Source organism: Alligator sinensis, unplaced genomic scaffold (assembly GCF_000455745.1).
Source record: "Alligator sinensis unplaced genomic scaffold, ASM45574v1 scaffold583_1, whole genome shotgun sequence".
Classification (NCBI taxonomy): domain Eukaryota; kingdom Metazoa; phylum Chordata; order Crocodylia; family Alligatoridae; genus Alligator; species Alligator sinensis.
Window position 1 is genome coordinate 935912 of NW_005841983.1, and position 27356 is coordinate 963267.

At 41.7% G+C, this 27356-nt stretch overlaps 1 protein-coding gene across 1 annotated transcript in view; it reads left to right on the plus strand.

Annotated features, from left to right (window-relative positions):
* ADGRG2 (adhesion G protein-coupled receptor G2) overlaps positions 1–27356 on the plus strand; it is a 106247-nt gene that overhangs the window by 64044 nt on the left and 14847 nt on the right. Inside the window, exons 9-22 of the mRNA XM_025201119.1 lie at positions 2253–2297; positions 2400–2432; positions 4351–4392; positions 6191–6262; positions 8244–8294; positions 11406–11473; positions 14296–14366; positions 16342–16381; positions 16514–16548; positions 17631–17728; positions 20668–20734; positions 21223–21725; positions 23612–23783; positions 24125–24281. Coding sequence (XP_025056904.1) covers positions 2253–2297; positions 2400–2432; positions 4351–4392; positions 6191–6262; positions 8244–8294; positions 11406–11473; positions 14296–14366; positions 16342–16381; positions 16514–16548; positions 17631–17728; positions 20668–20734; positions 21223–21725; positions 23612–23783; positions 24125–24281 — 1454 coding nt within the window. The remainder of the gene's footprint in view (positions 1–2252; positions 2298–2399; positions 2433–4350; positions 4393–6190; positions 6263–8243; positions 8295–11405; positions 11474–14295; positions 14367–16341; positions 16382–16513; positions 16549–17630; positions 17729–20667; positions 20735–21222; positions 21726–23611; positions 23784–24124; positions 24282–27356) is intronic.

The following is a 27356-nucleotide window of genomic DNA, read 5'->3' on the forward strand; positions in this document are numbered from 1 at the left end:
CTTCAGGAATGTATCCAGCTCAGGTTGCCTAAAGAGATAGGGTAAGGTGTGTACCCTCTGCAGGGCCCATCTTAAACAAATTGTCACAGAGCAGAGTTTTTGGGGAGAAACAGAAGTGGCCTTCTGCCATAGTAAGATAGGTGTCCTCTTTGGTGTGTACGAAACAGTACTGTGTAAATGAGTTACTATATTTGAGCCTTCTACTGTTTACATCAGAATAAAATCCTTTGCATCCTATTGTAATGCACAGAGTCAAACACATAGGTTTTAGGGCTTCCCGTGGGCTGGAGCACTTGGTTCAATCCTCAGGGCTCATTGCTGCAGATGCCAGAGCTCTTTCATCCCTGCTGTTTTGGTGTGGCGCTAGAACCCAGGGAGCTAACACTGCTCACACCCCTGCCTTTTACCCGCTGCCAAAAATCGGGGTTTTTAGTTGGCTCTGGTGACTGCAATCAGTGGCAAGGGAAAAGGGGTTTGAGTAACATCAGCATTAATTCCCTGGGTTCTGGAGCCACATTGAAATTAATGCCACTACTGCTGCTTGCAGGTTGTCTGACCTGCGGGAAGCTCTAAGGTCCAGATCCAGCCCCAAGAAGTTTGACACTCCTGCGCTAGACAAATTCTGTCATTCCCAGTGGATCCAGTCCAGTGCTGATGCTCAGGACTGGAATAATGGGTGCAGTTTACTTGCCTTCTACTTGCCTTCAACCCTCTAACAAGCAGATAACCATCTAACAAACAGATAATTCACAGCAGGATCATAGAAGGGTATTTCATAGAGGACCAGCCCTCTAATAAACATAATTTATAGTGGGGGAGGGAGAAGAAAAGGGAAGGGGCAGAAGACCCCACTTCACCTGTGAAATTCTGACATTAGATGCAGTAAGGAAAAAAAGTCCCAAGAAACAAATGGGGTTTTAAGGATTTTCAGGAATGTGGGTGAACTTCAAATGAATATTATTCATAGCACAATGTGTTTGACAAAAGTAGTTAACACATGCATGCCCATGCACCATGGCTCGTTGTTTATTGTTTAATACTTATTGAAACATTTTTGTCATCTTACTTATTTGAGGGCAGGACACTGAACATGCATAGATTTTTGGTAATAAAGGGCTTCCTTGCTGTAGAGGATGGATATTCTTCCCTGCCATCAAATTAATTCAGTATCTGTAACAATCACACCAAATAAATTCTGTAGCAAAGACTGAATTGCAGTCTGTCTCTGCAGTCTTGGTGTTTGAGGAATTTTAATGGGTTGTACAAATAAATACATTTCCAAAACAATATGATTTTTGAAAGAAGAGTTCTGTTGTTCCCCTTCTTTGTGTCATGAAGTAGGTTGCTTTTGTCTTGGTGTACAACTCTGTATGGTTCCATAACCCACTATTTTTAATATGTTCATGATACCAATTCCCACAATGACAGTTGACCAATTAGCGCACATACTGGAGAAAACAGAACTGACCTCTTCTGGCATGTTCACAAGCAGTGCTGTGTATGGCTCTTCAAAGTTTTTGATGTGTCAGAGGGTGTATTTGAGCTACTTTGCTTTCTCACTCTAGTTACTTCTATGTTGTGCTATGAGAAATGTGTGAATTATTTAATAACTATGAATGAATTTGCACAATTAATTCATACATCCCTGATTTAAAAGAAAACTTTTTAAAATATCTGCATTATTCTGTTTCTGCTTGCCTTAAGATACATATTTTTGTTTTGTTTCTTGTATTTATCTGCATCCATTCCACTTTTTAGCAGAGCAATGCAAGGCACAAGAGATGATAATCTCCACATTATTTACAGTTTGCCTTAATTCAGTATATTTTATCTTTGCTCAAGTCATTCATAGAACTAAACTGGTAGGGCTCTCACAGCTCAAGTCTGCTTGGCAATAGAAGTTTGATGTGAAAGCTCATTGCTTCTCACTGCACTGCACTGGCCTAAGTGATATCTTTAATTAGTACAAAAAATAAAGTAAGGGCAAAATGTTCAAAAGAGCTCTGTTACCAAGAGCTATTCAAGCACTAATGGAGATCTTTCAAAAATATCCTATGCCCACTGTTTTCAATGTGTACAAGGTAGTTTGAGAATCTGTTTACTATTTTTAGGATCCTAAATTGGAGGTTTTGTGTTTAAAAATCATACTACAGTGTGGGTGTTGAACTTTTGAAAACCTTACCTTAAACCCTAAAAAAAAATTGAAGTGCTAATTGTATGCTGCACCTATCTTTTTCTTTTCTTTTTTTCAGAATCATCAATTGTTACTTTTATCACCTACCCTATTAATGCTTCAGGCAAGACTTGATTAACATTTCTCATATTTAGATATATTTAGCTTAGTTTGATTTTTTTATTCTGTAATTTATATATTTTTCTCTAATTGTTTTTTTTCTCAGATACAGCTTCAGAAGAAATTACACATACTTCAGGTGAATAATTTTATAAAAATAAAAACTGTAGCAGTAGGGTTTCAGGCAGAAATGGTATTAGAAGACAGAACTATGTTGCATTCAGTAAAGTTGTGCTGATTTATATCAGAAATACATTTATCTCTAGAGCTGTCTAAGCCTCTGGAGGAAACCTGCTACATTAGGTGTGCTCCACATATGCCTGATACATACTAATAGCATAGAGTTCAGCATGTAGTGCAGCAGCCATGGTCACTTTCAATTAAAATCACTTTTATAAAATAGCTCAGTGGTTAGAGTCTTTGCCTATGAAGTCAGACATGGCTTTCCGAAGTCTGAGGGAATACAGACCAAACCCACATGTTCCATTTCCGAGCAGAGTCTTCTCACTATCAGACTATGGAAAAATGGTTAGGGGCACCCTTCCTGTTCAAGAAGTTAACCCAGTGGTCAGTCAGAGTGCAAGAATCATGGCGCCAGATACCGAACAAGAGAAAGGAATCATGACTGAGAAGTTGGTGTTTCTGAGTTATGGTCCAGACATCCAATGACTGCCAACTGCAAAAAGCCTAAACAGGCCAAGGAATAGGATTGGAACTCTAAGGCCAGGTACAGATGTTACATTTATCATGCGATAAGCACTCAGAAAGTGCTCTACACCTGTAACCAAACAGACATTCACTGCACATAGACCACTTTAAAACTGGTGGATCCCAGTCTGAGAGAAACCTGGATGGATGTAGTATATCAGACTAAAGTGCTTTAGGTTAGAGCACTCTGTCAGATGGCTGCACCAGATTCCCTTGCTACTCAAGTTAAGTCACAGTCCCCCAGCATCCCAGGAGCCCCTCCCTGGGCATTATGCTAGTCTGAGGCAGTGCTCATCTGCTCTGCACCAGCCCAGCTCCATCCCCAGACTGTCACAGAGAAAAGACAAAAAAAGGCTGTCTTCTTCTGGCATGGCTGGGCAGGGGAGCGGGGCGGTGGGGGCAGAATGGAGTCCTCCCTGCTATGTGTGCCCCCCAGCTTGTTGTCTTGGGTTTGCGGGGTGGGGCAGGTGAGGCCCATGTAGTAGGGAAGCTCCATTCGTCACCCCCTCTCCCCCCGGTAGCTTTTTGCTGTGCCGGGAACTGGGAACGGGCAGGGTAAACCCCCCCCACTATGTGCCCCAGCCCAGCCCTCCCAAAGACCTAAGCCAGCAAGCTGGGAGGGTGCAGGATCCCTGTTTCCTTCCCCTCCCCAGTTCCTGGCGCAGTGAAAATCCGCATGTGGCTCTGAGGTTGGGGGTGCGGGGGACAGAGTCCTCCTGCTGTGTGGGCTCCCCAGTTTCCTGGCTCGTGTCTTAGGGAGGGGGTCCAGGTTGGGACTATGTGTTGAGGGGGCTCTGTTCCCCCACCCCCCTGTTTCCAGCTCCCAGGGAGGCAGGGCTGGGGAGAGGGGCCGGGATGGCTAATCAGGTCTAGCCAGCTGCTTGACTGGGCTTGGCATTCTCTGGCAGCCTCCTGGGAAGTGTGAAGGAGTGCCCCCAGCCTGCTGGCCTCAGCCAGTGCAGGCAGGCTCTGAGCCTCCCCCCCCCCTTCCAGGGCTAGCATCTGTTCTACTGGCCGGCAACCATCTGTTCTGCCTGCTCCCAACCTAATCTAGGGTGCTTAGAGTGAAGGGTGACACTTAGAGCACTTCCACCTCGGGCTTTTTGAACATCTGTACTTAGCTTTAACTGCTAGTTCATTACCTAACAAGTGGGTGGCACTGCCATCACATTAAGTGCCTACCTTCAGACGAGAGTTTAGTACCCTGCACCCCAGGTAGATAGAGAGACATGTACAGTTTGATCTAGAAATTGAATGTAAATGTGGGAGCTTATTTTATGATCAGTATTTCATAGAATTTTAAATTATAATGTATATATAAATATTTATTTATATCCATTTTTCTTCAGAAACTATTAATGGCCTTGATTTGAACTCTTCCACAACATCAGGTAAGGATTTATATCACTGCTGAGCAATATTTTGCCAGGTGTAAAATGACTGTAAACTTGGGGAGTCTACATTTAAATATTCAAAACAAAGGTTTTTGCTTTCATTCTTTTATTTCATATGAGATATCATTCTTACTTACTTGCACTTATCACTTACCCCAGCAATGTTTATGGAAGATTTTATTAAGATTTCTCATAAATCTGCATAGAGTTATGGAGCTTATATTTTAACTTGTAATGTTTATTATTTTTACTGTTCATGTATTTTTTCTCAGGTACAACTTCAAAAGAAATGATACATAGTAGAGGTGAGAGTTTTCTAAAGATAACAAATATAGAATGAGGGCCATGTTCTGATCTTGTCTTAGGTAAAAATACTATTATATGCAGAAAAGTTATGCTTAAACCAGGACTACATTTGGCCCAATTTTTTCCTATTCCTGGTCTTTTAAAATGTTTATTACCCTGACTGTTTAGCTACTTCATAACAGATAGTTTTAAAAAATATTAAATTAACATTATTCTGTTACCCAACCCAAAACTTTATTTCTAGCCAGAACTTTAAGCATATTTCTGAGACAAGATAGACGTGTACTTATTTTCTTGTAGTAATTCTTCATACTTTTTTATTTAGAAAATATATAGGAATAATGCTTCTTTGTTAAAAAGTAACTTTAGTGAAAATACTAAAAATGAATACAATATTTTAAATATGCACTGTATTCATTAAACATATTTAGATGATATCCATTACTTTGGTTTATGGACACATGGTTCATGGTGTTAATTTTCTGCTCGTAGAGAGAGTGCCTAATTCTTCTGCTTACGAAAATGTTATTGTGAAGTATTTCAATCATACCTTTAATAAGTCTAGTACTTATATATACAAAAAACAGGCAATAGAAAGTCTAAACAGAAAGCAGTTAGATACCTGACAGCTTATTGAAGTCGTCTACATTTCATGGACTTACTCAGGTCATACATTTAATCCAAAAACGTTTTTTCTGGTAATATCTTTGATGTCACATGTTCCACAAGAGCACAGATGAACTGTGATGTGGTGGCGTAAAAGTATGATGTGTAAGTTTTAGAGGACTATATTAATAAATTGTAATGGGATTTTTATTATTATTATTGTCATTCCTAATAGCAATTAGTCTGACTGTGTACATGTTCAGATGATTCCATTTCAGATACCTATAAGTTGTTTTTTTAATATTATGGAGCTACCTCATTAAGGATTCAGCAACTAAAAGGGATAGTTTTCAGGGTTAGCTAAATAGTCTTACAGAATACTTTAGTCTGACCGGTTAGGGGTTGCCTTTAAAATACTTTGGCTGATAAGGTTTGAATCCCAATGTGAATATGGGTTAAAGGAAAATCAATCATGATGGCCAGTTTTTGAAGAATGAGAGTTCAAGACTTTAGAAAAGTTGCTAAACTTATTTTATTAGACTTATAAATTTCAGGACTTCATCGTGGTAGGTTGTGCACAGAAAAAGAGTCAGACCTTGCTTTTTACCTTAGTGTCATTATCTAAATGTTCTGTGCTGGTTTTTTACAGTCTTAGTAGAATAACTGAGGGACGACAGAGACAGCAGCCTGGGTTCTGCCTTTGTTGTGGAGGAGGGCACAAAAATAGCTACTGCCACCACACCAGCAGACCACACTGTGTCCATCAGGACCAAAGCAGCCAGCACTGCCCCATTTGTCACAGCTGCTCCTGGTGCAGAGCTGCCTGCTACACCTTTTGTCTTACTATTTTAATTCATTTTTTCTTTAACTGAATTTATTTTAGGAACACTATCTGAAAATATAAGCATTGGTACAATTATCAATGCTGTTCAACCACTTCCCATCAATATCAATGGTAAGGCAAACTTATTTTAATTTAAAAATTGTTCTGTGTGTGTGTGTGTGTGTGTGTGTGTGTGAGATACCATCTGAATAAATCCTTTTATAAAATAAATTAAAGCCTCAAACAGTGTTTAAAAAGTGTCTCACAGGACTAGCATAGAACCTTTTATTTCCTCAAAAATATGTCCAAAATGGATCATGTTGGCAACAATCTAAATTCCTTTGCTGTCTCTTTGCCATTTCAAAATGAATGAATTAGGGGTATTAGTCCTTTTCATAATGGGCAAATGTCTATATCACAAAAAGTAAAAAAAATAAGTCTGTCATCAAGTTTGGCAATAAATGACAACCTCAACAGAGAAGCCAGGAATTGTTGGGAAACAAAGACTAAACTGTCTTTAAACAAAGGGTTCATTTCTGTAGTGTTTGCTTGTACCTGCAGAGTTCTGGAATCTGGGAGATGAAGGGTTTTTGTATTCTTTTTTGCATGTGTGAGGGGGATTAGAGAAACAGATGCTTCTAATGATGATAGCTATACAAATGGTCAAATGGATAATGTTTAAGAAGGAGAACCTCTTATATTCTTACTGAATGCCAGAATCTGAGATACTAAACTAACTTCCTAATATACTGCATTTACTCAAATCTAAAATGAGGTTTTTTCCCCGTTAATTACATGGCGGGGGGAGGTAACCCTTATCTTAGATTCACATGCAAGGTGGCAGGGGCACAGGGGTGAACCAACAGCAGCCTCCTACCCCTCTCTCTGCTTGCCCTCTGCATCTTCTGCCCCCCTCTGCCTTCTTTCACCTCCCCTCCTTACTGGGCACATCTACATGAGATGCTTAATGTGCAGTAGACTAATTATACTGTGCATTAGTGCATCACAGCAAGAACCGTGCTAATGCACAGTAGAATTGGTCAGTCATGAAAAGACTGTGCATTGTTGCTGCTGTGCATTAGTGCCAGCTATTGGACATTTATGTAGTACCTCATATTAGAGGTACTAAACTTAATATGCCATAACAATGGTGCATTAATGTATATGTAGATCCCCCACCCGTAAGGCCCAGCTTGGCTCCAGCTCAGGCTGGATTTTCTCCTGGGTGCAGAGCACATGGAAACTCCGTCCTCTGCCCAGCCAGTCAGCAGCAACAATGCTGCCTATTGACCCGCCAGGAACCACATGTCTGCATGCTGTGCACCATGACCTGGGACAGGATTGAGCCCAAGCAACATCTGACACTAAGGTGGTGGGGAAGAATCAGAGACTGTGGAGAGCAAGGGGGAAGGGGCAGGGATTGTGGGGGAGAGGGGCAATGGCTGTAGGAAACTGGGAGTGGGTGGTACAGGTGGCTGTGGGGCAGGAAGGCTGCAGGGAGAAGAAGTGGACAGGGTAGGGCAGAGGCAGGAGGGTCACATGACCCCTCCCCCCACCCTCCAGCCACTGCTTTCCTTGCTGTAGCAGTGGAGGGGGGCATGGATTTAAAACAAACCTCTGCGAATTAGACTCTATACCTAGAAAATTATAACAAAGTTATACATTTTCCATATATAGAATCTAATTACTTGGGGGGTTGTCTTCAATTCTGGGTTGTCTTAGATCCAAGTAAATACAGGGGACTCTGACACATTGTCTCAGGTACTTCTTTGTAATAATATGGATAATTGCTACTTGTTTTCTATTTTTACATGGAAGACTAAACACTGAATGATGTTTCCTACCACACAGAGATGGTTATATATGTGCATAGGTACACTGTAGTGAATGTTACAGAATGATTAGGCAGATATATATTTAATTCCTTTGAGTACTGGCCTGGGCCTTAGGAATGTGTCAAACAGATGAAAACATGGATTTTCAAACATTTTGCATACTATTTTAGAAATATTTTAAGTTTTTTATAAAAATGCCCATTTAAAAATCTCACTTTGAACAAGCCTGTTGGACAGAATTATATTCAGATGAACTGAATTACTTTCCCCTCCCACAGAAACAGAACCAAATCATTTATGTAATTCATCAGTCATCTGCAATGATTCAGGTTAGTGCTTTTCTTTGTTTCTTTTTTTTTCTTTTTGAATGTATCATCTCAACTTATTTCTCTCTCTTAAAAACTGAGGCCAGGTGCAGTGTTCCTATAAAATACCTCTAAAGATACCTATACAGTATCTTAAGTTTTAAATTCTTATATTTGGCTTGTCAGTCTAGGGCAGTGTTTCTCAACAGGATGTTGCAAGATCATTTCAAGCGTGCTATCATGCAAGCACCACTGCTGCCACCACTTGAGATTGGTGAAATTGTCTCCAGGAGAAGGTGCATGCAGGGCCACACCAGGAAGCAGCTGTGGCAGGACAAGGGCAGAGAGAGCAGTTTTGTTTTGTTGTAGGGAAGGGAAGTGGCTTTTTATTTATTCAGTCATGTGTTTGTTCAGTGGCACAAAAAAGGTAGCAATAGATGTGGGGTGGATGCCTATTACTCCATGCTGCAGGTCTGAGGTGGGGAAGTATTTGGGGCAGCAGGGAAAGGTCTGAGGCAGCAAGGAAAGCAGGGAGATCATGTTGCCTCTTGTCCCACACCATTAAGGGTTGGACAAAAGGCGAAGTGTTTCTCCCAGTGAAGGGAATCAGTTGTGCTGTGACACATCGTGACATAGCTGAATTGCTCCATTTGGTGCTGTCTGTTCCTAGTCTAATGTGCAAAGAGTGAGAAAATTCCAAAAGGGCAGCAGGGAGCTGACCAAGCCACCCAGCCTGCTTCTTGCCCACCCCACACAGGGTGCCTGAGATCACCTGGGCACATGCATCTCTGCAGGTTGATTCAGCAGCTGCACTGCCTCTTTAGACTAAGTACAGACAGTCAAAAGCCTGGAGCTGAATTGATTCAATCTTTGCAAGTTTTTTTAAACTGCATAGATTGAACCAATATGCAAGTGAACTAATGTTCACTTTTCAAACAGGAAAGGCAGCCAGACTCCTGCCAGACCCCTGCAGTGGCCCATACTAATAGCCAGGGGGCACTAGATCACTCCACAAGAGAGGTGGAGCCCTTTGGTTCCCCAAGCCACATGCTCTCCTCACTGCCCCGCAGGCTGAGCAAAGGATGGGGGGGGGAACCCGCCCATCCTGCCTGGCACCAGATCTCCAGCTGGGAACAGCTGGGAGTAGGGGGAGGGGAAGCTGAACTTGAGGGCTTTACTCACCCCCCCCCAGCTGGGAGTGGGGCTGGAATATCCTAACCATGCCCCCTTCTCAGCCTCCCTGCTAGCTGAGGCAGCAGGGGAGGGGAAGCCTGCACCTGGGCTTGGCTGTGCCCCCCAGAGCCCAGAACCAGGAGCCACACCCCCTTCTCAGCCTCCCAGTTTGCTAAGAGAAACCTGTACTGGATTTTGGCTGTGCCCCCCAGATCCAGGAGCAGGGCTGGAGTCTTCTGCCATGTCCCCTTTTCAGTCTCTGCAGCAGGGTTTGGCTCCACCCTCCAGAGCTGGGAGCCACGGCCCCCTCTCAGCTGGCCCAGAGGCTGAGAAGGGGACATGGCAAGGAGACTCCATGCCTGCTCCCAGCCTTGTGGGGGTGGAGCCAAGCCCTGATACAGGCTCCTCCTTCCTCCCAGCCAGCCCAGAGGCTGAGAAGGGAGCATGGCTCCTAGCTCCTGGCTTTGGGGAGCAGACTCAAGCCCACGCTGCAGACTCCCCCTCCCTTCCCCAGGCTGAGAGCACCTGGCCTGGGAGTCCTCCTCTCCACCTCCCTCCCACTCCAACCAACAGCACTTGGCTTCGGGTCAGATGCTGGTCCAGAGGGGCAAGTTTTTTTCCTCCCACCTCCTCCTCAGCCACCTGGAGGGATAGTGCTTTGGCTGTGGAGCAGAGGGGCAGGGCAGACAACCCTGCTTGTTGGAGAAGACAACACAGCCCAAGGCTGCAAAGCATCATGGGATGCTGAGGGACTGAGAGTTAACTTGAACCAGGAGGGGAGCTGGGACAGAAGTTCCATAAACCAGTTTGACCTAAATCAGTTAACTCTGATACTACATCCAACCAGCTGTATCTTAAACCAGTTTCAGCCATTTTGAAAGCAGTTTAAGTGCAGTGAACGTCTGTTCGGTTACAGGTTTAAACTGGTTTTTGATCACTTAAGCCAGTTTATGTGTAACTTTTGTCTCTAGCCTTAAAGACAGGGAGAAAACAAGAATGCCCATCAGTCAGACAGCAGGGCACAAGCCCAATGACTCACTGTGCTGGGGCACATGATGGAGAAAGTAGGAGCCTAGCAAACTCCATTTGCTTTTGCACCACTAGCTGCAAAAACAATGAGGGACATGTGCACTTCCCAGGCACTTCCCAGAGTTAACCTGATCACAAAGATAGATTTAAAAAAAAAAAAAAACCCATTAAAGTGGAATCCTGTGGTTGCCCCATTAGGTACTGCCTGCAGGGCTAGGATCTCTGACAAAGACTGTTGCCGCCATCACAGTGACTGCTGCTGTCCCAACCAAGGGAGGCAGGCCCAGGCTACATAGGGACATTCAGTTTTTCCTGGGAGAGTTGCTGCTGGACTCAGCTGGAAACAGTGACCATGCCAGTAGCGATGGTTAGGGGGATTTCCCTCCCCATGTCTACTCCTAGGGACTGGGCAGGGTGGGTAAAACTACCACCCCACCCATCACCCCTGATGCTGCTGCTGCTGTGAGGAAATAAGCAGATAAATGCAGACTCAGGCTTGTTCCTGTCTGGTCAATAGCTCACCCTCATGGCCCAGCCTCTCTGCTAGGTGGTAAGCACTGTAATATGTAAATTAGTTTTTGAAATTGCATGCCACTCAATTCACAAAAGTTATGGAAAGTGCCTTGAGTCCAGTGAAGGGTGTCTAAAGTCCAACAAGGGGTGCCTTGAGTCAAGAAAGATTGAGAACCACTGGTCTACAGAGTGTACTGGGAAGCGGGAAGATAACTTTTATGAGTGAAGTTTTTTCAGAGATTGAGATGTCAAAAGAAGAGGGTCTCTAACAAACAGATACCTTCAAGAAATGAGTAACAAACATTGGATGCTCCATGTCCATGAGCTCTGAATGGATCGACTGTTTAGTTCTCAAGACAGTTCTAGAAATGTAACCATGATAAATATTAATGACTAACTTTATTTGCCTTTCGGTTTTAGTTTTCTACATGGGCAAGGTAAAATTTCAGTCCAGTGAAGAAATCGATACTTCATTAAATGTTGAAATAGTAAGTCTTAAAAGAACTTCTTTAAAATTTGTTGTAATCTTATGATTACAAATGTATTTATTTCTATATTGTTTAAATAATCATATCCTAATAATACTTTTTAAATGTTTTGTGTATTGTCTTACATGCAATTTGTGACACAAGAATTAATATTTAATGGAGAAGTATAGGGCAAGACAGTCTTAAATTTGCATCTTCTTTAGGCTTGTCTACTTTTTAAGCTGATGTGCCAGTTGAGGGGATTCTACTATACCAGTATAATTTGTGCAATTGGTTCAGCAAGCATTAAGTACCTTTAAAGCTGCTTTGCAGTTTTTACCACAGTTGTTGCCACATCTTTATCAGTGCTATAGAGGCTGTGTAGACAGAACGGGGCCCTAAATTAAAGTGGTGGGTTTTTAAAAACGCTGCTTCAATTTAGGGCCCTTTTAACCCCCATGTTGTGCACGCACGCAAACTTACCTGCCTGTCCAGTGGTGGGGAGGGGAGGGTGAGCTGCCGGCGGGCAGTGGTCCCTGGGCTGTGGTGGGGGGTGATGCTTCCCTCCGTGGCACCCGCCCACAGGCACCCGACTCAGGCAGTCCCGGGAGGCACCACAGGCACATTGGGAAGCACCGGGCTCCCACACAGCTCAGGCAGGCAGGCAGGCTCTAGGGGGGAAAAAAAAGATCTTGGACAGAGCCTGCCTTCCCAGGCTGCCTGCACAGGTTTCCTGAAGAGCCCCTGAGCTGCACAGAGCCCGGTGCTTCACTCCTCAGCTGTAGGGCAGCAAATTAAAACTCCTTGGAGGAGTTTTAGTTTGCTGCGCCCCAAGTCATTTAAAGTGCATTACGCCATCGAATTCATTACAGCAGCTGGAATTACTGCGCAATAAGCTGCTGACATGTGCAAACACCAACACCATTAAAGTGGTGCAGAAGGAGTTAACCCTCTTTAAAGTGTTGTGCACACAAGACCCTTGTTTCATGTACACATGGCTGTAGATTCGAGATACCACTTTCAGCAAAATGTCCCCTGGGTGCAGTAATCATAGAAATGCTTTAACTGCTGGGAATAATCATAGGTATATAGGGAAGGTAGAAATCTCTAATCAATCCTCCTGCACTGGAGCAGGAGCGATTTACTAAGGCCATTCCTCTAGCCTAGAAGTTGTCAAACTTTTTAGCCTTAAGCACCCCTCTATAACTTTTCCAAATCTTGTGGCACCTCAATCAAAAATCACTGAACTAGAATCTAAATTCAGAAAAGGTATGGAGGGAGCCCTGACGCTAAAAAAGTTGAGAACCACTGATCTAGCTGGTGGCAGGTAAGAGCTGGGGACAGATACAGGACCTGATCCTGCAATGCCCTGTTCTTTCCACTGTTTGCCTCCTTTCTGTCCTCCCACCCCCCAAACGCGGTCTGTACCCAAGAGGTCAATGGCAACCCACTGCTGAGACTGATCCTTCAGGATCTCATCTGCTAGCAACTGTTCCTGTGGCCTCTCTCACCAGCCCTGGAAGCTCAGAAGGAGTAGAGGGAATGAGCAAGGCTCCAAAGCGTGACTCTGTCCACCCATCTGCTTACAGCACAATGCACTGCTGAAGCATAGGAGCAGACAGCACATGGGCCACATGGGAGTTGGGCAGGGGAGGGGGAGGCAGCAGTGAGAGGCAGCCACATGTGCCACTGGGTAACTCGGACAGGCCCAGGGTGCTAAACAGGGCAGGAGAGGATTTACTTCCTCACACAGGGGCCAAGCAGTGCAACACCCTTAAGCGAATCCCATGGCACCCCAAGGTGCTGTGTGACCCCAGTTGGGAATTAGCACTCTAATCAGTCCTTAAAATCTGCCAATGAAGCTTATCCAATCTTTTAGGAACCCTGTTCCCATGCTTAAAATTGCTTCCCTGCAACCACTGTCTAAACTAATCACTATCTAACCTGTTTTAGCTTAAGCCAATTAATTCTTGTTATATCCCCAGTGTACATAGAGAACAGTAAATCACTTTCCTCTTTATAACAACATTCTATGTATTACAAGACTGATATAATGTCCGTCCTCACTCTTCCTATTTCTAGGCTAAACAAATCCAATTCCTTCAACCTTTCCTGACAGTAATCATCCTATTTCAGTGTTTTCTCATTGAACAGTGGTTTTAACCTTTGGGTAGAGGTTAGCAACATCGGGCCTGCAGGCTGGATCCAGCCCACAGGATCTGGCCTGCATAGCCCAAGGATTTTGCCTATGCTTGCTCATGTGGCCATGCCTATGCTGGGGCTAAATATTGAGGAACTGTGCCACAGCCAGGTAACTTCCAGCTGTGCCCTTGCTGGTGTTGCTTCTTCCTTGTGCCACCTAACCTTCCCCCAAACTGGGGTGTGGGCATAGTTTATGGCCAGTAGGAAGCTGCACTTCTGCCACTTCTCCCTCCTCATACCCCCACTCCACCTCTGAGCTGCAGTGTAGAAGCAGCAGCAGAACGGATGCAGCTTCCAGCTACCTGGTTCCAGCACAGCTCCCTGCCATCTGGAAGCTGCACCCAAACCACAGCTGGGGAGCTGGGGATTGGGAGAAGCTGAAGTCAGGTGGGTACAGTGTCTAGTGGCCTGGCCCCAGGGCGGGGAAAATGGAAAACTCGCCCCTGCTGCGGAGCCCCACATAAGCCATTCAGACTTTGGAGCACTTGGAGCCAGGTTGTTCCAGCACATAGCTTGAAAAGTTTGCCAGCCATGGGCTTTGGGTATTAAAATTTGATTGAATAAGCTGAGCATGGTGCTTTTTAAATAATATATAAGAATTATATTTTTATCTAGAAATGTAATATTTGTGTTTCTGACAGATTAATAATATCAGCAGCAAACAAGTTACAAAATTAATTCCACTTACAACTCATACTTTACAAGACCCAACGTAAGTAATGTGTAATTATGGATATAAATTGACTCCTCAATTTCAGTTGAACGGTGTTTGTATTTGAGAGGTGTTCTGTCGTCAGCAGGCTCTCTACTTCTCATTATTCCTGTAGTTATTCCAGAGTGAATAATTATTTCCAGAATGTGAATAATTATCTAGCCTAGGAAAATTCACAGTGATTTGAATATACTTATAGACATTTATAGAAATGACATTTATAGAAAATGTGTAATTTTGTTTCTGGGGTTATAGGTTGTAGTCGTATTGGTCTAAGGACATAGGCAGACAAGGTTCTTTGGGTAAATCCTATATCTTTTATTAGACCAACTAAAATAGTTGGAAAAAATCTTCTTTGCAAGCTTTCGAATACAAATACCCTTTGTCAGGCTGAGGAAGCAGTTGGTCTGCACTCTTGGATGGAATAGAATAGAAGCCAGATGCCAGTATGCATGCGAGAATGCCAGTCAGTGAAAATGCAAATTGAGGCAGTCAATGGGTGAGAGACAGGTGTGGGGGAAAGAGGAATGTAGACATGGTGATGATATAGCTAGTAAATAGTAGTGAGGTTACCTGGGGTATCAGATGTTAGGTAGGTTATAATATGTCATAAATCCAATGTCTATATTTAGTCCATGATTTTTTGTATCCAGTAGGTTGATGAAGTGAAGTTCATAGGCTCATCTGCAAAAGGTGTTTTATAAATTCCCTTTGAGGATTAGAACTGAGCGAGTGGTTTTGCGAGAAATGTGTCCCCACAGGTAACTGGGTATTCTTGTCTTCGATAGATTTTCAGTGTGTGTTCATTCTGGTGCGCTGTTGCTTGGTTTCTCCAAACCAAAACAACTGCTTACCAGAATGAACACACACTGAAAATCTATCAAAGACAAGAATACCCAGTTACCTGGGGGCATATTTCACACAAGAAAACCACTCTCTCAGTTCTAATCCTCAAAGTGAATTTATAAAACACCTTTTGCAGACGAGCCTGTGCACTTCCTCAGATTCTGATCTTGCCATTCTTTTAATGCACGCCAGTGGCCTGAGAGTAGCTTTTGCTCTATACCTAATACTTCCCTACAGCAGCTACATTGCCTTATTTCTGGATTTGTAGTGGGAACAAGTGGGTGGGTTATGTTTCTAGTTTGCAAAACTAACAAGATATTATTAAATCCTTCAGAGCTACCAAGATATTAATCATTAATTGCTACCTAGTTTTCAGTGAGCATTTGTGGAAAACTTATGATAGACAACTTAACCCTTCTGGTCTCGTACCATGGCTTTATTTATAAGCCCTAATTATGTTACAAAGACTTGCTAGGAGAGCATCAGTATTTCTGCTGGGTTTGGACAGACAGAACAACAATACTGAATTAATGTGTGAGAATGTATCAGCTGTCTGTACACTCTGTCCTGCAGTAAGTGATAGTTATATTTACCCATGAATGAAAGAGCTACTAAATTTCTGTGGTTTAGCTTCTGCTTACTGCAAGATAGAAACAATCTCACAGTGGATCAGCTTGGTGCATGGAAAATCCCTCTTCTCTTGCCTTCCCAGCCCCACCTTAAATTGGTATAACTGTTTCATCTCTCCCTACCCTTTGTCTTTTAAGTAACTTCAAAAGAACTGAATTTATGAGAAAATAAACTCGTGTGGGATGACAGATGGGTGAACTGCTGATGCTGTGATATATCAAGTGGCAAAGCAGAGCTATAGAACCTGATTCAAAATATCAGTGATTTTCTTTAAAAGAATGTTTCTTCCTGTAAAACTATTTTCCGTTTAAAGTATGTAAACATTTAAAAAATAAGAGCTAGAGCTATGAAGACATTAATAACATATTGTTGAAAACAATGATAGATATTTTAATATTCTTTATTTGCTATCATTTAACTTGTTTTACTGTTGGATATGAAATGAAATAGTTAAACAAAAATAGAATACACCATTCATGGTAAACTTTTTATTTTAAAGAATTTCAGAATTCAACAAAACATTGCAAAAGATAAGTCAGGTAAGCAGTTTTATTTATTGTTTTAGATATTTGAGAAAGTGAAATTTCCAATGTATTTCTCATGTTATCATAATAGCCAAACATAATTTCTGTTGGCAGAATAATTTCATTTTATCTTTTTTTTTCTTACAGTCTTCAGTTATGGAGTGTGCTGCAGAAAACCAAAGGTCTGTCATGTTAAATTTTAAAAGCAATCATTATATTCCCCAAGATCTTGTATGGTGATTTGTACAAAGTAGGAATGCAGCCGAAATGAGTCAGATTCAGACTAGCTCAGAAGTCGTATATGGGCCGCATCCTGCCTGAAGTGAAATAATTGGAAATAAGAGACGGGTGCATGCACACGCACATGTACGCACACACACATACACACTGCATATACAAGTACACTTTATTGCAGTCAATTAACGAGTTCTTCAGTAAAGTGTCACAGTCTGAATGTGCGCTCATATTAAGGTGCAGTATATTAATTAACTCTGATGTAGCTTAGTACAGTTGAGAGCAAGTACTATCTCATGTCAGAGTAATTATGTGCACTCAAACGCATGTGTAGACTGTGACCGGGGCTGCCTGGGGCACAAGGGTGCTACAGTGCAGGGGGCTGTCTGCTGGCTAGCCCCACACTGTAGCACCCTCATGCCCCAGCATGCTCCTCCGCCGCCCAATACCACCACTCAGAGCCCAGGGCTGACCCCCTGGACCCTCTGCCAACCTGGGGCTGCTCCACCTCAGCTCAAACTGCTGAAGACTTGGGTGCACATGCAGATGTTCAAATTGCCCAACCGCACCAGAGTGTATTGCGTCATGCTAATTGCACGTGTAGATGCACACACTGAGGACAACATCTTGTTTCTTTTAACAAATTTGCTGCAGATATCAGAGAAGGTAGGGATTTTGGATAGAGGCCATCTTTAGGGATCACTGACAGGTGTAGTACAGTTTAGGATAGCCCTCAGTTTGTCTTCAGTCTTTACCAGAGTGGGTTGTGGAGAAAAGAATCAGAAAACTACCTAATTCTTGGACAGCACTGTGGAGTAAATGGGAAGCAAATGATCACCAAGCATGCTATCAGTCTTTATCTTTCTAGAGTGAAAATAGTGGTTTGTTAACATTAACATTATCCCCAGATTTGAAAATTTCTCCTGTGAAAAATGTTTCAAATCTACTTTAACTAATTCAACATTTGGCAGTATTTGTATATATTGCATATAAAGTCAGATCTTTTCAATGTTTTTTCTTCTTCTTGCAGCATACCAGTCTGCAGTTTCATAATAAAGGTGGCTAGGACAATGAATATAAGCAATTTAATGGCAATTGTAAGAGATAACATGGGAATAAGTCAAATAGGTAAGTTGTCTCAAATATTTAATATGGTTCTATTACAGTCACTCTCTTCAGTCTAACAAATATCATAAAGGTAACTTGAAAATGTTTCTCTTTGCAAATGTCTCTCCTTTGACTTATTGTCCACATGCACATCATCACTGGTGGTACATATACACCAAAGCAATAAAGCACAGAGAATTTTTGCCTTGGCAGTTCTCCACTGGGTGTGCTATAACTCTATCCTTCCTCAGGGGGCCACAGGGCCAAATGATGGCTCTTCTCAACAGGTATCATCTTCAGACATATTCATAATCTGAGGCCTGTAGCTATGGTTGAAGTTTCTTTGAAGCTTCTAATCCTTTTTATTTATGTTGCTGTTCTCTTTATATTTTCTTTTAAATGTACTGTTTTCCTTTTGTTTAAAAAACACTTAATTTTATTTGTGTCATTATCTTGTATCACTCTGGCCTTTCTCTCTCTCATTTTTGGTCAAGAGAATAAAAGCCTAAACTACTGTCATAGTTTTTCCTTAAACAGTGAGTTTTAAAATATGCCTATCATGTGATGAGACCAGCCTGCAATTTAATCTCCTGGGCAAATCCATCAGATTTAGCTCTGATTCTGGGACTAAGATGCAGCTCAGTGCAACTCATTCCAGCTGGTTCATTAGCAAGATCACCCTTGACCTTGGCACTTCCAAATCTTTTAATAGGTTGCAGCTCTGACACCAGCTCCAAGAGATAGCCTGCTTCACTTTTGCCATGCTTATTGCTATTTCCCATCCTCAAGAGAATACCATTGAAGCTCAAAGAAGCTCTGAGACCTCATGTGGCTACCACCAAAGGTCATAGAAACTTGATGTCATGAGTTCTCCAAAGGGAGTGCTTGCTTGGGATTTCCAGCCTTGTCTAGTTTCTCTGAATATTCCCTAAAGCTAGCCCAACCATGCATCCCTCAAGTACTCCTAAAGTAGCTAAGCTGTTCTCATGCTTCACATCATCTCCAGGTCAGAAGCCAACACTGCTTTTCAGGTTGCTTCATCCATTGTGATGCTTATCTCAGTGTGTTTGTGTTTCTTGATGCCTCCTGTATACATGTGCCACTTACCCTGCTGAAGTGTCAACAAGTCTATTCAGTTCCTTTGTTGCTGGAGGTTAGTCTTGTCTCTTCCAGCAGGTAGGCATTTTTGGGACTTAGCAGGGACTCTATTAACACTTTTTTCCCAATGTACAAGATAGTCAAGGAAACTGAGGCATGAAACATTATTACAACATTAACATATTTAAAACAGGAATATTACAATAAAATCTATAGTCTTTCACACTTGGGTATCAATGGTTTGGCACCATCCTCCAATCTGTTGGTCATCCTCAGCCTGCTCCAAAGAAAGCCAAGGATAAACAGCCCAGGCATTCCTTGAACTGTTCAATAGAGGTCTATTCTAGTGGCTGCTGTATTGACTTCCATTCTGACACCAAAAATCCCTGACATTGGCTTTCTATAGGTGTGAAAAAATTGTAGTCCAGGCATGACTTAGCATCAGTGTCTCTCTGCTTAGCTCCTGTGTCTGTTTGTAGTGCTGAACAACTTCAGCCTGCCTTTGGAAGTGATACTTCAAACTTCTTTTCCTGCATCAGGCCTAACTTTGAACCTGGCTCTCACCACGTCATTTATAGAAAACGTGTCTGATTCTGACTCCAGGCACAGTCCACTTGATACATAGATCCATTTCAACAGTCCAGAGACTAAAGGAGGTCCTCTAGAACTCTCTCACAGAGACCTCCTGGGGTCTGGTATTTGTATGCGACCTTCCTGTGGCAGCACTTTTTAGTAATGGGACCCTCAGCTGCCTTCTATCATTGTGCAAGCGATATAGCCACTTAGACCTGTATTGATACTTATATCAAGTGCTGTGCAATTGCAGAAGCCTCCAGGGCAGATGCTGTGTTTGGCAAAGTGATCATTCAGTTATTTCAAGAATAGCTCTAAGTACTGCTTTGGAGTCATCCACAGTGAGGATGGAAGAGGAAAATCACTGGAAGAAGAAAGAAAAATAATTTACTATTAGCTGAATTTTTTTGAGATTTGTTGTCCATATGCTTGTATCCCCCAATCCTCTCTCCCCCTTTCTTGGACTTGCATTCAATTTAAGAGTTGATAGGTTGAGATGAAAGTGAAGAGCAGGAAGTATGCATCCTCACAGAGCAGAGAATGAGGAGAGTTAGGGCCAAGGCATGTTACTAGTACTGCCAAGACAAAAAGTCTCCAAACCCATGTGCTAGGGTGCCTTGACAGCCCCAAGTGATGATGGGCGGATGGACAACATCTTGAAAAGCTCCAGTTCTTGGTAAGTAATTTATCTATTTTAAAATAAAAGGGTTAATTAAAATTGACTGTGCATATAATGTATGTGAACTGTTTCTCTGCCATGTTTGTTATTTTGGATAGACGTTGAAATGTACTTAGTGACAGATTTTTTGTGTGGTTTTTTTTGGTGGGGAGGAACCTTTTAATAGAAAAAAATGCTGATTCGTTTTGTATAACAAATGAATGGAACATGAGCTATTACTATATTTGAAATAGTGGCTTCAGTGACATATCTAAAAATAGCCAAATCTTGATTCTGATATTGCAGTTATGGGGAGGGGTGCTTCATTCTGTTTTTCTCTCAGTTACGAGACATGAATTTTTATATTACACATACAGTTTGTTTGTAACACTCCAAATGAGCTATCTCCATTGTCTGTAACAGCTTGGGCCACCCAACAAAAATGTGCTGGTATTTATTTTAAAGTTTTGTGTAATTGTGCCAAGGTTTTATTTTTCAAAGTGCCTTGCATACAAACCTTATGAAATGCCTTATGAAATTAAAACCATGTTTTTCAACTATTGTGCATAAAGGTATGAGCAAATTTATGTCCTACAGCACAAATTACGGTAATGCTTCTTTGTCACCATAGAACAGTACTGCTGTTCAACTCTGCAGTCTTGTCCCTCAACTTCTGAAGAGTTACAAATATTGCAACAGTAAGTATGAATTTAAAAACCTAACTTTTTCATATTTAAGGACCACTTTGCTTTTGCCTTAGCAGTAGCAAACACTTTACCAACAAAATTTTGTTGGGGGAAAATCTCCATGAGCAAAAATCTGACAAATTTCTTATCTTAGAGCTCTCTCAGTTTCTCCTGCAGGAGAGGGCTGTCAGAGTATCATCTACAAAGTAAACTGAGGAAGTGTTGCTTTTACAGTACCTGAATTACTGTTGAACTCCTCTTGAAAAATAGAATTTGGAGACTGTACACTCTAAATGTGACAAAAATGAACAGTGTCTGTTACTAGAATACCAAAGCCATCTGAACTTATGCATTACACTGATAATTTAATATTATATTATAATGATGCGCATGTAATTCTGAAGTTTCCTGTACTAGAGCTTTATTAACTTGTGTTTCTTAAACTATAAACAACACTAAACTTAACACACTTACTTGTAATTTTGTCTTATTTTCTGTAGTAATGTACAAGACCCAGCTGCGTGTGCTTGCCCTGCCACTTCTCCAGCTGCTTCTTCTGCTAAACATTCTGTTGTCACCTTTTATCCCTGTACTCCTCCTTCCAAATCTACAGCTGTTTTCCTTCTTCCTCTTCCCACAAAACCAACCACTAAAATGACTTTTGTGATTGACCCTGCATCTAAAACTTTCAACAAGCTTACCACTACCATTCACAGTTCTATAGCATCTACCTATCCAACAACTAAAATTCCTCTTTCATCCAAACCTACCATCACATCTCCCACCAAACCCATTACTAGAATTCCTTCTGTTATGCCCTCTACCCATACTACCACTATATCTCCCAACAAACCTGCCATCATATATTCTCCTCCTGTTTCTTTCACTAAATCAACAACTTTGATTCCTGTTATTGCTGCCTCGGCAAAACCTAATACCACCACTACTTCTGGTACTCATCCGACTGCTGATGGCCATGATAGCCTGACCAATGGGAACACAGGTAAATATGACCAATGGGAGACTGGCATCTTCTCTCTAAGGCATTTTCTTTATTAGAACTATGTATGTTAAATCTATTTTAAAAACTTTATTTCACAAGTACAAGCTCAGTTCTCTAAGTGGCCTGTGCAGGTAAGATAAGACTAACTGTTGTATACTTTAGGCAAACATAAAACAGTAAGATACTCACCCTAGGATAGTTCAAGGACTGGCATTGCAAAATTCACCTGGCCCAATACCACAGTGTATAGATAAGTCTTTTGTGAGTAAACCAGGCTGCAGAGTCCTACCTGCTCTTCAGTCGGCAGTGTCTGGTCTGAGTCCAGTCACTGTTCTTGTTCCCTTCAAGGCATATTCCCAGGATCCAATCCCTTTTAAAACCTTTCTTGAGACGTGGGACTCTGCAGTACATTTAGCACAGACCATGGAACCAGAGCCTCAGAACTGTGGAATTCCAGGCAGAGACCAGAGGAAGGGTACTGTGGTACCTGAAAGCTTCTCTCTGTCTATCCCACCCATGTGTCAGTCCAATAAAAGATATCACCCACAACAATTCTTGCCTCTTCTGTGTTTTTTGGATGATCACAGTAACAACATCACTTCAAGACTGCCTGAATTCCCTAGTCACTTAAAAATGCTTCCCTAAATTCATGGCTCATTATGTGTTCTCTGGTCTTCCTATTTAGCCCTTTTGGGGACAACAGGGAGGTAAGAAATTCAGGCTTAGTCAGGAATTTCTTAGCTATAATCATTTTACTCTTCACAATCACTAGAGTTTTGAGACACAGTTCTTCTTCCTCATCCCCCCCACCGTCACCCCCAACCTAGGTGTGCATAAAAGACTGTAAAAATCAGGGCCATTCTAAATGCCATTAGTCTCCTTTTGCTCTGTCCAACCTGATCTGCATCCTCTCCCTCAACCATGCAGGCACTATTCAGACAGGTGTCAAACAACTTTCATGGACTTAGTAGATGTCTGGAATACATCATCGTAGACATGGCTTGGGTAATTCATTACAGATATTGTAACAGAATGTGATAACATCTTTTCTGTGGTAATTCATTTGTAACTTGGAAATGTATGTCATGGGCATATGGCTTTCAGAACTGATAAGTGTATCCCACATATAGAAAAATTAAAGTGTGGGTATAAAGACCGAATAGTTTTGGGGTGAGGATTATATGAAAATTACAAATACCCAATAGTTGATTTATATTTGATTTGCTAACAACAACTCTCAGTTTTTAGGATGCTTTCTTAGAATTACCAGGCTGCAGTGTGAACAGAATGAATTCCAAGCTATGATCAAACTAGGGATGACTGTTTGCTCTATGGATTTGATTTACTGTGTAGGGAATTTCCTGGAAGAAGAGCAAATCATGTCACTTTCACTCCTGGGGATTTTGAAAGAAAAAAATGGCACATTTGTGGTATTTTACTATTGTAAGGTCTGGTGTGTGTATGTTAAGTCATATTAAAAGCAGTGACTTTATTTTGGGAATCATCTGTTTTATTATGCATTTGATCATATGTTTCTGTATTTAAAAACCTAACTTTTTAAGCCCTGATTTTTACAGTCTTTTAGGCACGTGGTTAATGTTTTTACAGTATAAGGACCTGCAGGATTGGGGCCTCACTTATAATGTATTTTGAAACCTCTGTTGTGTAATACAAATCTACTTCTGTGCCACCCTGCAGAGGACATCACTGTTACAGTGTAACTACAGAGCTTTGGCTCTGGCTCAAGCTGTTGCATCTCATGGGTTTAGCTTGGTGTTTTGGTCAAAATGACAGTCATCACATATTGGCTTTTTTTTTCTTGTTGATGTTTGCTCTCTTTGGTTTACACAATATATCAGTTAATGCACAATTTTTTTCTGTCCCAGGAAATACCACACATACCACAATTAATGCCTCCACACCTGAGGACATAATATCTGAAATGGAAAAAGCTTTGTCAGTAGGAAATTTAGAGCCAAAAGTTGCTGAAAAAATGGTGAACGATATTAGTAAACTCCTAAATTCTTCAAAGTGTAAACTATCCTCAATGTCTAAAAGGTATGTCTCTTTCTGAACAGAATAAATATGTGTTGTATTAATTATTATGATAAAATGATAGTTGCTATAGGTGATAGCTTGCTTAATGTTTGCAAAAAATCAGTTTCTCATGCAAACTGAAAATTTACATCAAAGGCAAAGGGTATTATTCTGATATCACTAGTTCTGCAATGATGTATCTTATTGGAAATCAGTGAAAATTTTAAATTCTTTGACATAAGTAGAACTGATATTGGCCCCTGATTGTTTTTCAGAGCATACTTAGTTTGCCATTTCATAAGCTGCTTGAAAATTAAGAGAGATGGACATTGTAATATAAAATGTATTTTGTCTTTTAACAGAATAATACAACTTGTGGATACTATTGGCTTAAAACTGAACTTTTCAACAAAATCTATTAATTTTACGTCCCCTTCCTTGGCTCTGGCAGTCATTAAAGTCAACAGCAGCAGCTTCAGCAAAATGTCCTTTGCTGTCCAAGATTCATCAGATCTTCAGGTAAAAATACCTATAATCTAAATCTTCCTGCAATTAAAGACAGAATGTGAAGGATGGACTTAATTTGTTATCTTGAAACAAGAGTTTTTCAAGAAGAGTTTTAAATTTAGATCTGTACTGACAAACATGAGGAAGGAAGAATGTTTTCAAGAGTTGCATAGCATTTTGCTCATTGCATGTAAATATTCTTAAAAATATAAAATAATGTTTGTTGTGCATTTATATTATAATTACAGGTTCTTTATTAGTGATTTTTGAACAAAAAAATATTTTCCTTTCATTCTTCCATGGTTCTGTATGAGTGAGAGATTCTGTACTGTTGAGTTTGGCCCAAGCTACAGTCTCAGCAGAAACCGCTATTTCCCTAACAAGCTGTTAGTAAGAGAACAGCTAGAACACAGAAGGGTTTGACTAAACATTTTCCCATTAGCATCTTAGAACCATGATTCATTTAATTACCCACTCCCTGAGTAGTGAAGTTTTCAAGGAGTTTTACCAGATGGCCTCATTTTTTTAGAAGTAGTATTGGTGAGTCATTAGTGGGTGCTGGGAAAGAGCTATTATGTTTTGTGGTTGATGGCTTTCATATTTTTGTCACTCATGGCCAGGTGGTCTTGCCAAGATAAGAATGTGCTTGGAAAGCTTTTAATTACACATTGTCTCACTCCAAAACATTTTACCCCCTCTTTCCCACCTCTGTCCCTGCCAATGCCCCTAAGGCCAAGAAAATTCCATCTCTTATAAGCAACGGGTTTGAAGGGTTTGAAAGTCCTGGATAAACTGATGTTTGCTAAGTCAGTGGGGCCAACCTTTTTGGGAGGTGTCTCACAAATTAGCCCCGCATGTTCCACTTCTGCGGCTCTGTTTTCTGCTCCCTGCTCTGTGCCCTTTGCCTGACTTACTGCTCTGCTTTCTGCTTCCTTCCCTGTGTTCCCTGCCCCATCTGCCATTCTGCTTTGTGCTCCCTGCCTACCTGCTGCTGTGCTGCCTGTCTCATCCCTGCTCTGTCGCGTGCCACAGAGGCTGCCCATGCCACTTGCGGCACATATGCTGCAGGTTGGCCACCCCTGTCCTAAGTAATGATGTGCTGGAAGCTTAGGGAGCTGTTAATGAAATAGAAAGTCTCACCAAATGGTTTCTAGTCCAAATTAGAGTGGCAAGATTGACTTTTAGAAATTAATTGGCATCTCCTTGATAGCAGTAAAACAAGAAAGGTGATGGACTCCATGGGTGCATCCAGACAGGCACACAGGTGGTTTGCAGTTCTGCAGACCCATCTGCAGTGCCACAAACTGCAGGAGCCACACATGCAGGCATTCACCTCACTGCTAATTTGAAGCCCTGGCAGGTTTTTTTGATACCAGGAGATCCCAGTGTCAAAAAACCCTGCTCCAGTAAAAAGCATGTGGTGCATGTGGTGGCTGCATGTGCTGCCTGAAACTGGAGCCTAGCCAGCCACAGCCACAGTCCAGCTGCTGGCCAGGTTTTACATGCTTGGATCACCACCTCTGGAGCCCCAGGACCCTATGTAAGGCTGCTGGGGCCAGCCAGCCCGGGTGTTGGCCCCAGTGTCCTCTACCCCACCCAGAGCATTTTTCCCTGCATTAACCCCACATGCAGGGGCAGGCATGGGGGCAAAAAGCAGCGGCATAAATTTGTGCCAGTGCTTTATTCCCCACAGCAAACACATGCCCCTGATTGTGGGGACGTGGCCAATGATTCTGGAAACTATTACCATATTCAGAAGTGATCAGGGTTGAAGCATATTATTGTGGCATCATGGTGAGTCTGGCAGTACTGCTGCCAGGCTGTATTGGTTCTCTGGATATAAAAATTTCATTTCCAGATTGGTCTCTTACACATTTCCTAAACTCTGAACTATTGCTTTTCTTTTTAAGTTTTACAACTACAAAATCTTGGCTACAATGGTTACCTGACCATGCAGGGGAGATCACTTTTACTTAAGTAAAATGTGGATGTGTCTACACATGCACTTTACTGCACAGCAGTCTAATTAGGCTGGTTTAGTTTGGCAATTAGACTGGTTTAGACTAATATACTGACCCATCAGATAGTCCTGTTAGACACAAGTACTATCTGACGGTGCAGGAAATTACTGCTCTTAAACGCACATGTAGACAGTAACAGAGTTGGCTGGGGCACAAGAGTGCTTCAGTGCGGGGCTAGCTGGCAGGCAGCCTCCACTCTGAAGCACCACCCTCATGCCCCAGCCAGCCACTCCACAGCACGTGGAGCAATGTTGGAGCAGCCCTGGGCATTAATTGCACATGTATACATGCCCTTTGTCACTTTAAAATGCACCACTAAAGTTTAGCTAAAACTTAAAATCTTGTTTGCATGATGTTACAGGTGTAAGACCTTGAAAAATCAAGATTAGTGTATACTTAGTTTATTTGCCAAAGTGGATGATGTCACCAGTACTATAAAGAAGTGAATGAAAATAGGTGTAGACATAAATGAAGTAATTTTTTCAGATTTAAAAAAAAATAATTTTGATGAAAGAGGGGCTTAAAACAGGGTTCTAATTGTGAAAACTCACAATTTTTGAGGAGTTCAAAACATGAACACATATTTTTATTCACACTTTACAGAAAGCCTTGAGGTTTAGACCAGACCAGTCAAAATCTTGGCTCTGCAACCCCTCAGTGCAAGGGCTTGACCCTATCTCTGGACTATGATGTTATTCTATCAGAAAACAATCTTCAGGCAGGGATAAGTGTCTTACATTTTGTCTAGGATACAGCACTAAATTTCACTGAAGAACAAAGGCTATGGCTTTGTACAAACCATGTCAATATTGTTTCTTCTAAAATGGGTTTCCTTCTTTTCCCTCCCACTTTGAATGACCCCTTAAGTACTATACTGTTGCTAGCTCAAACACAGCCACATAAGATCCTACACTCCTACAAGGCTGTAGAGATAAGTAGTAGCTCCAAAAAACAATGTTTGCAAAGCAGTGTTATTCTAGTTCTGATCCTCTGACTCCATCACCACATGAACTGTATGTGAATCCAGACCCTTGGCTGAATTCAGGGTTTTAGGTAAGATGCACTC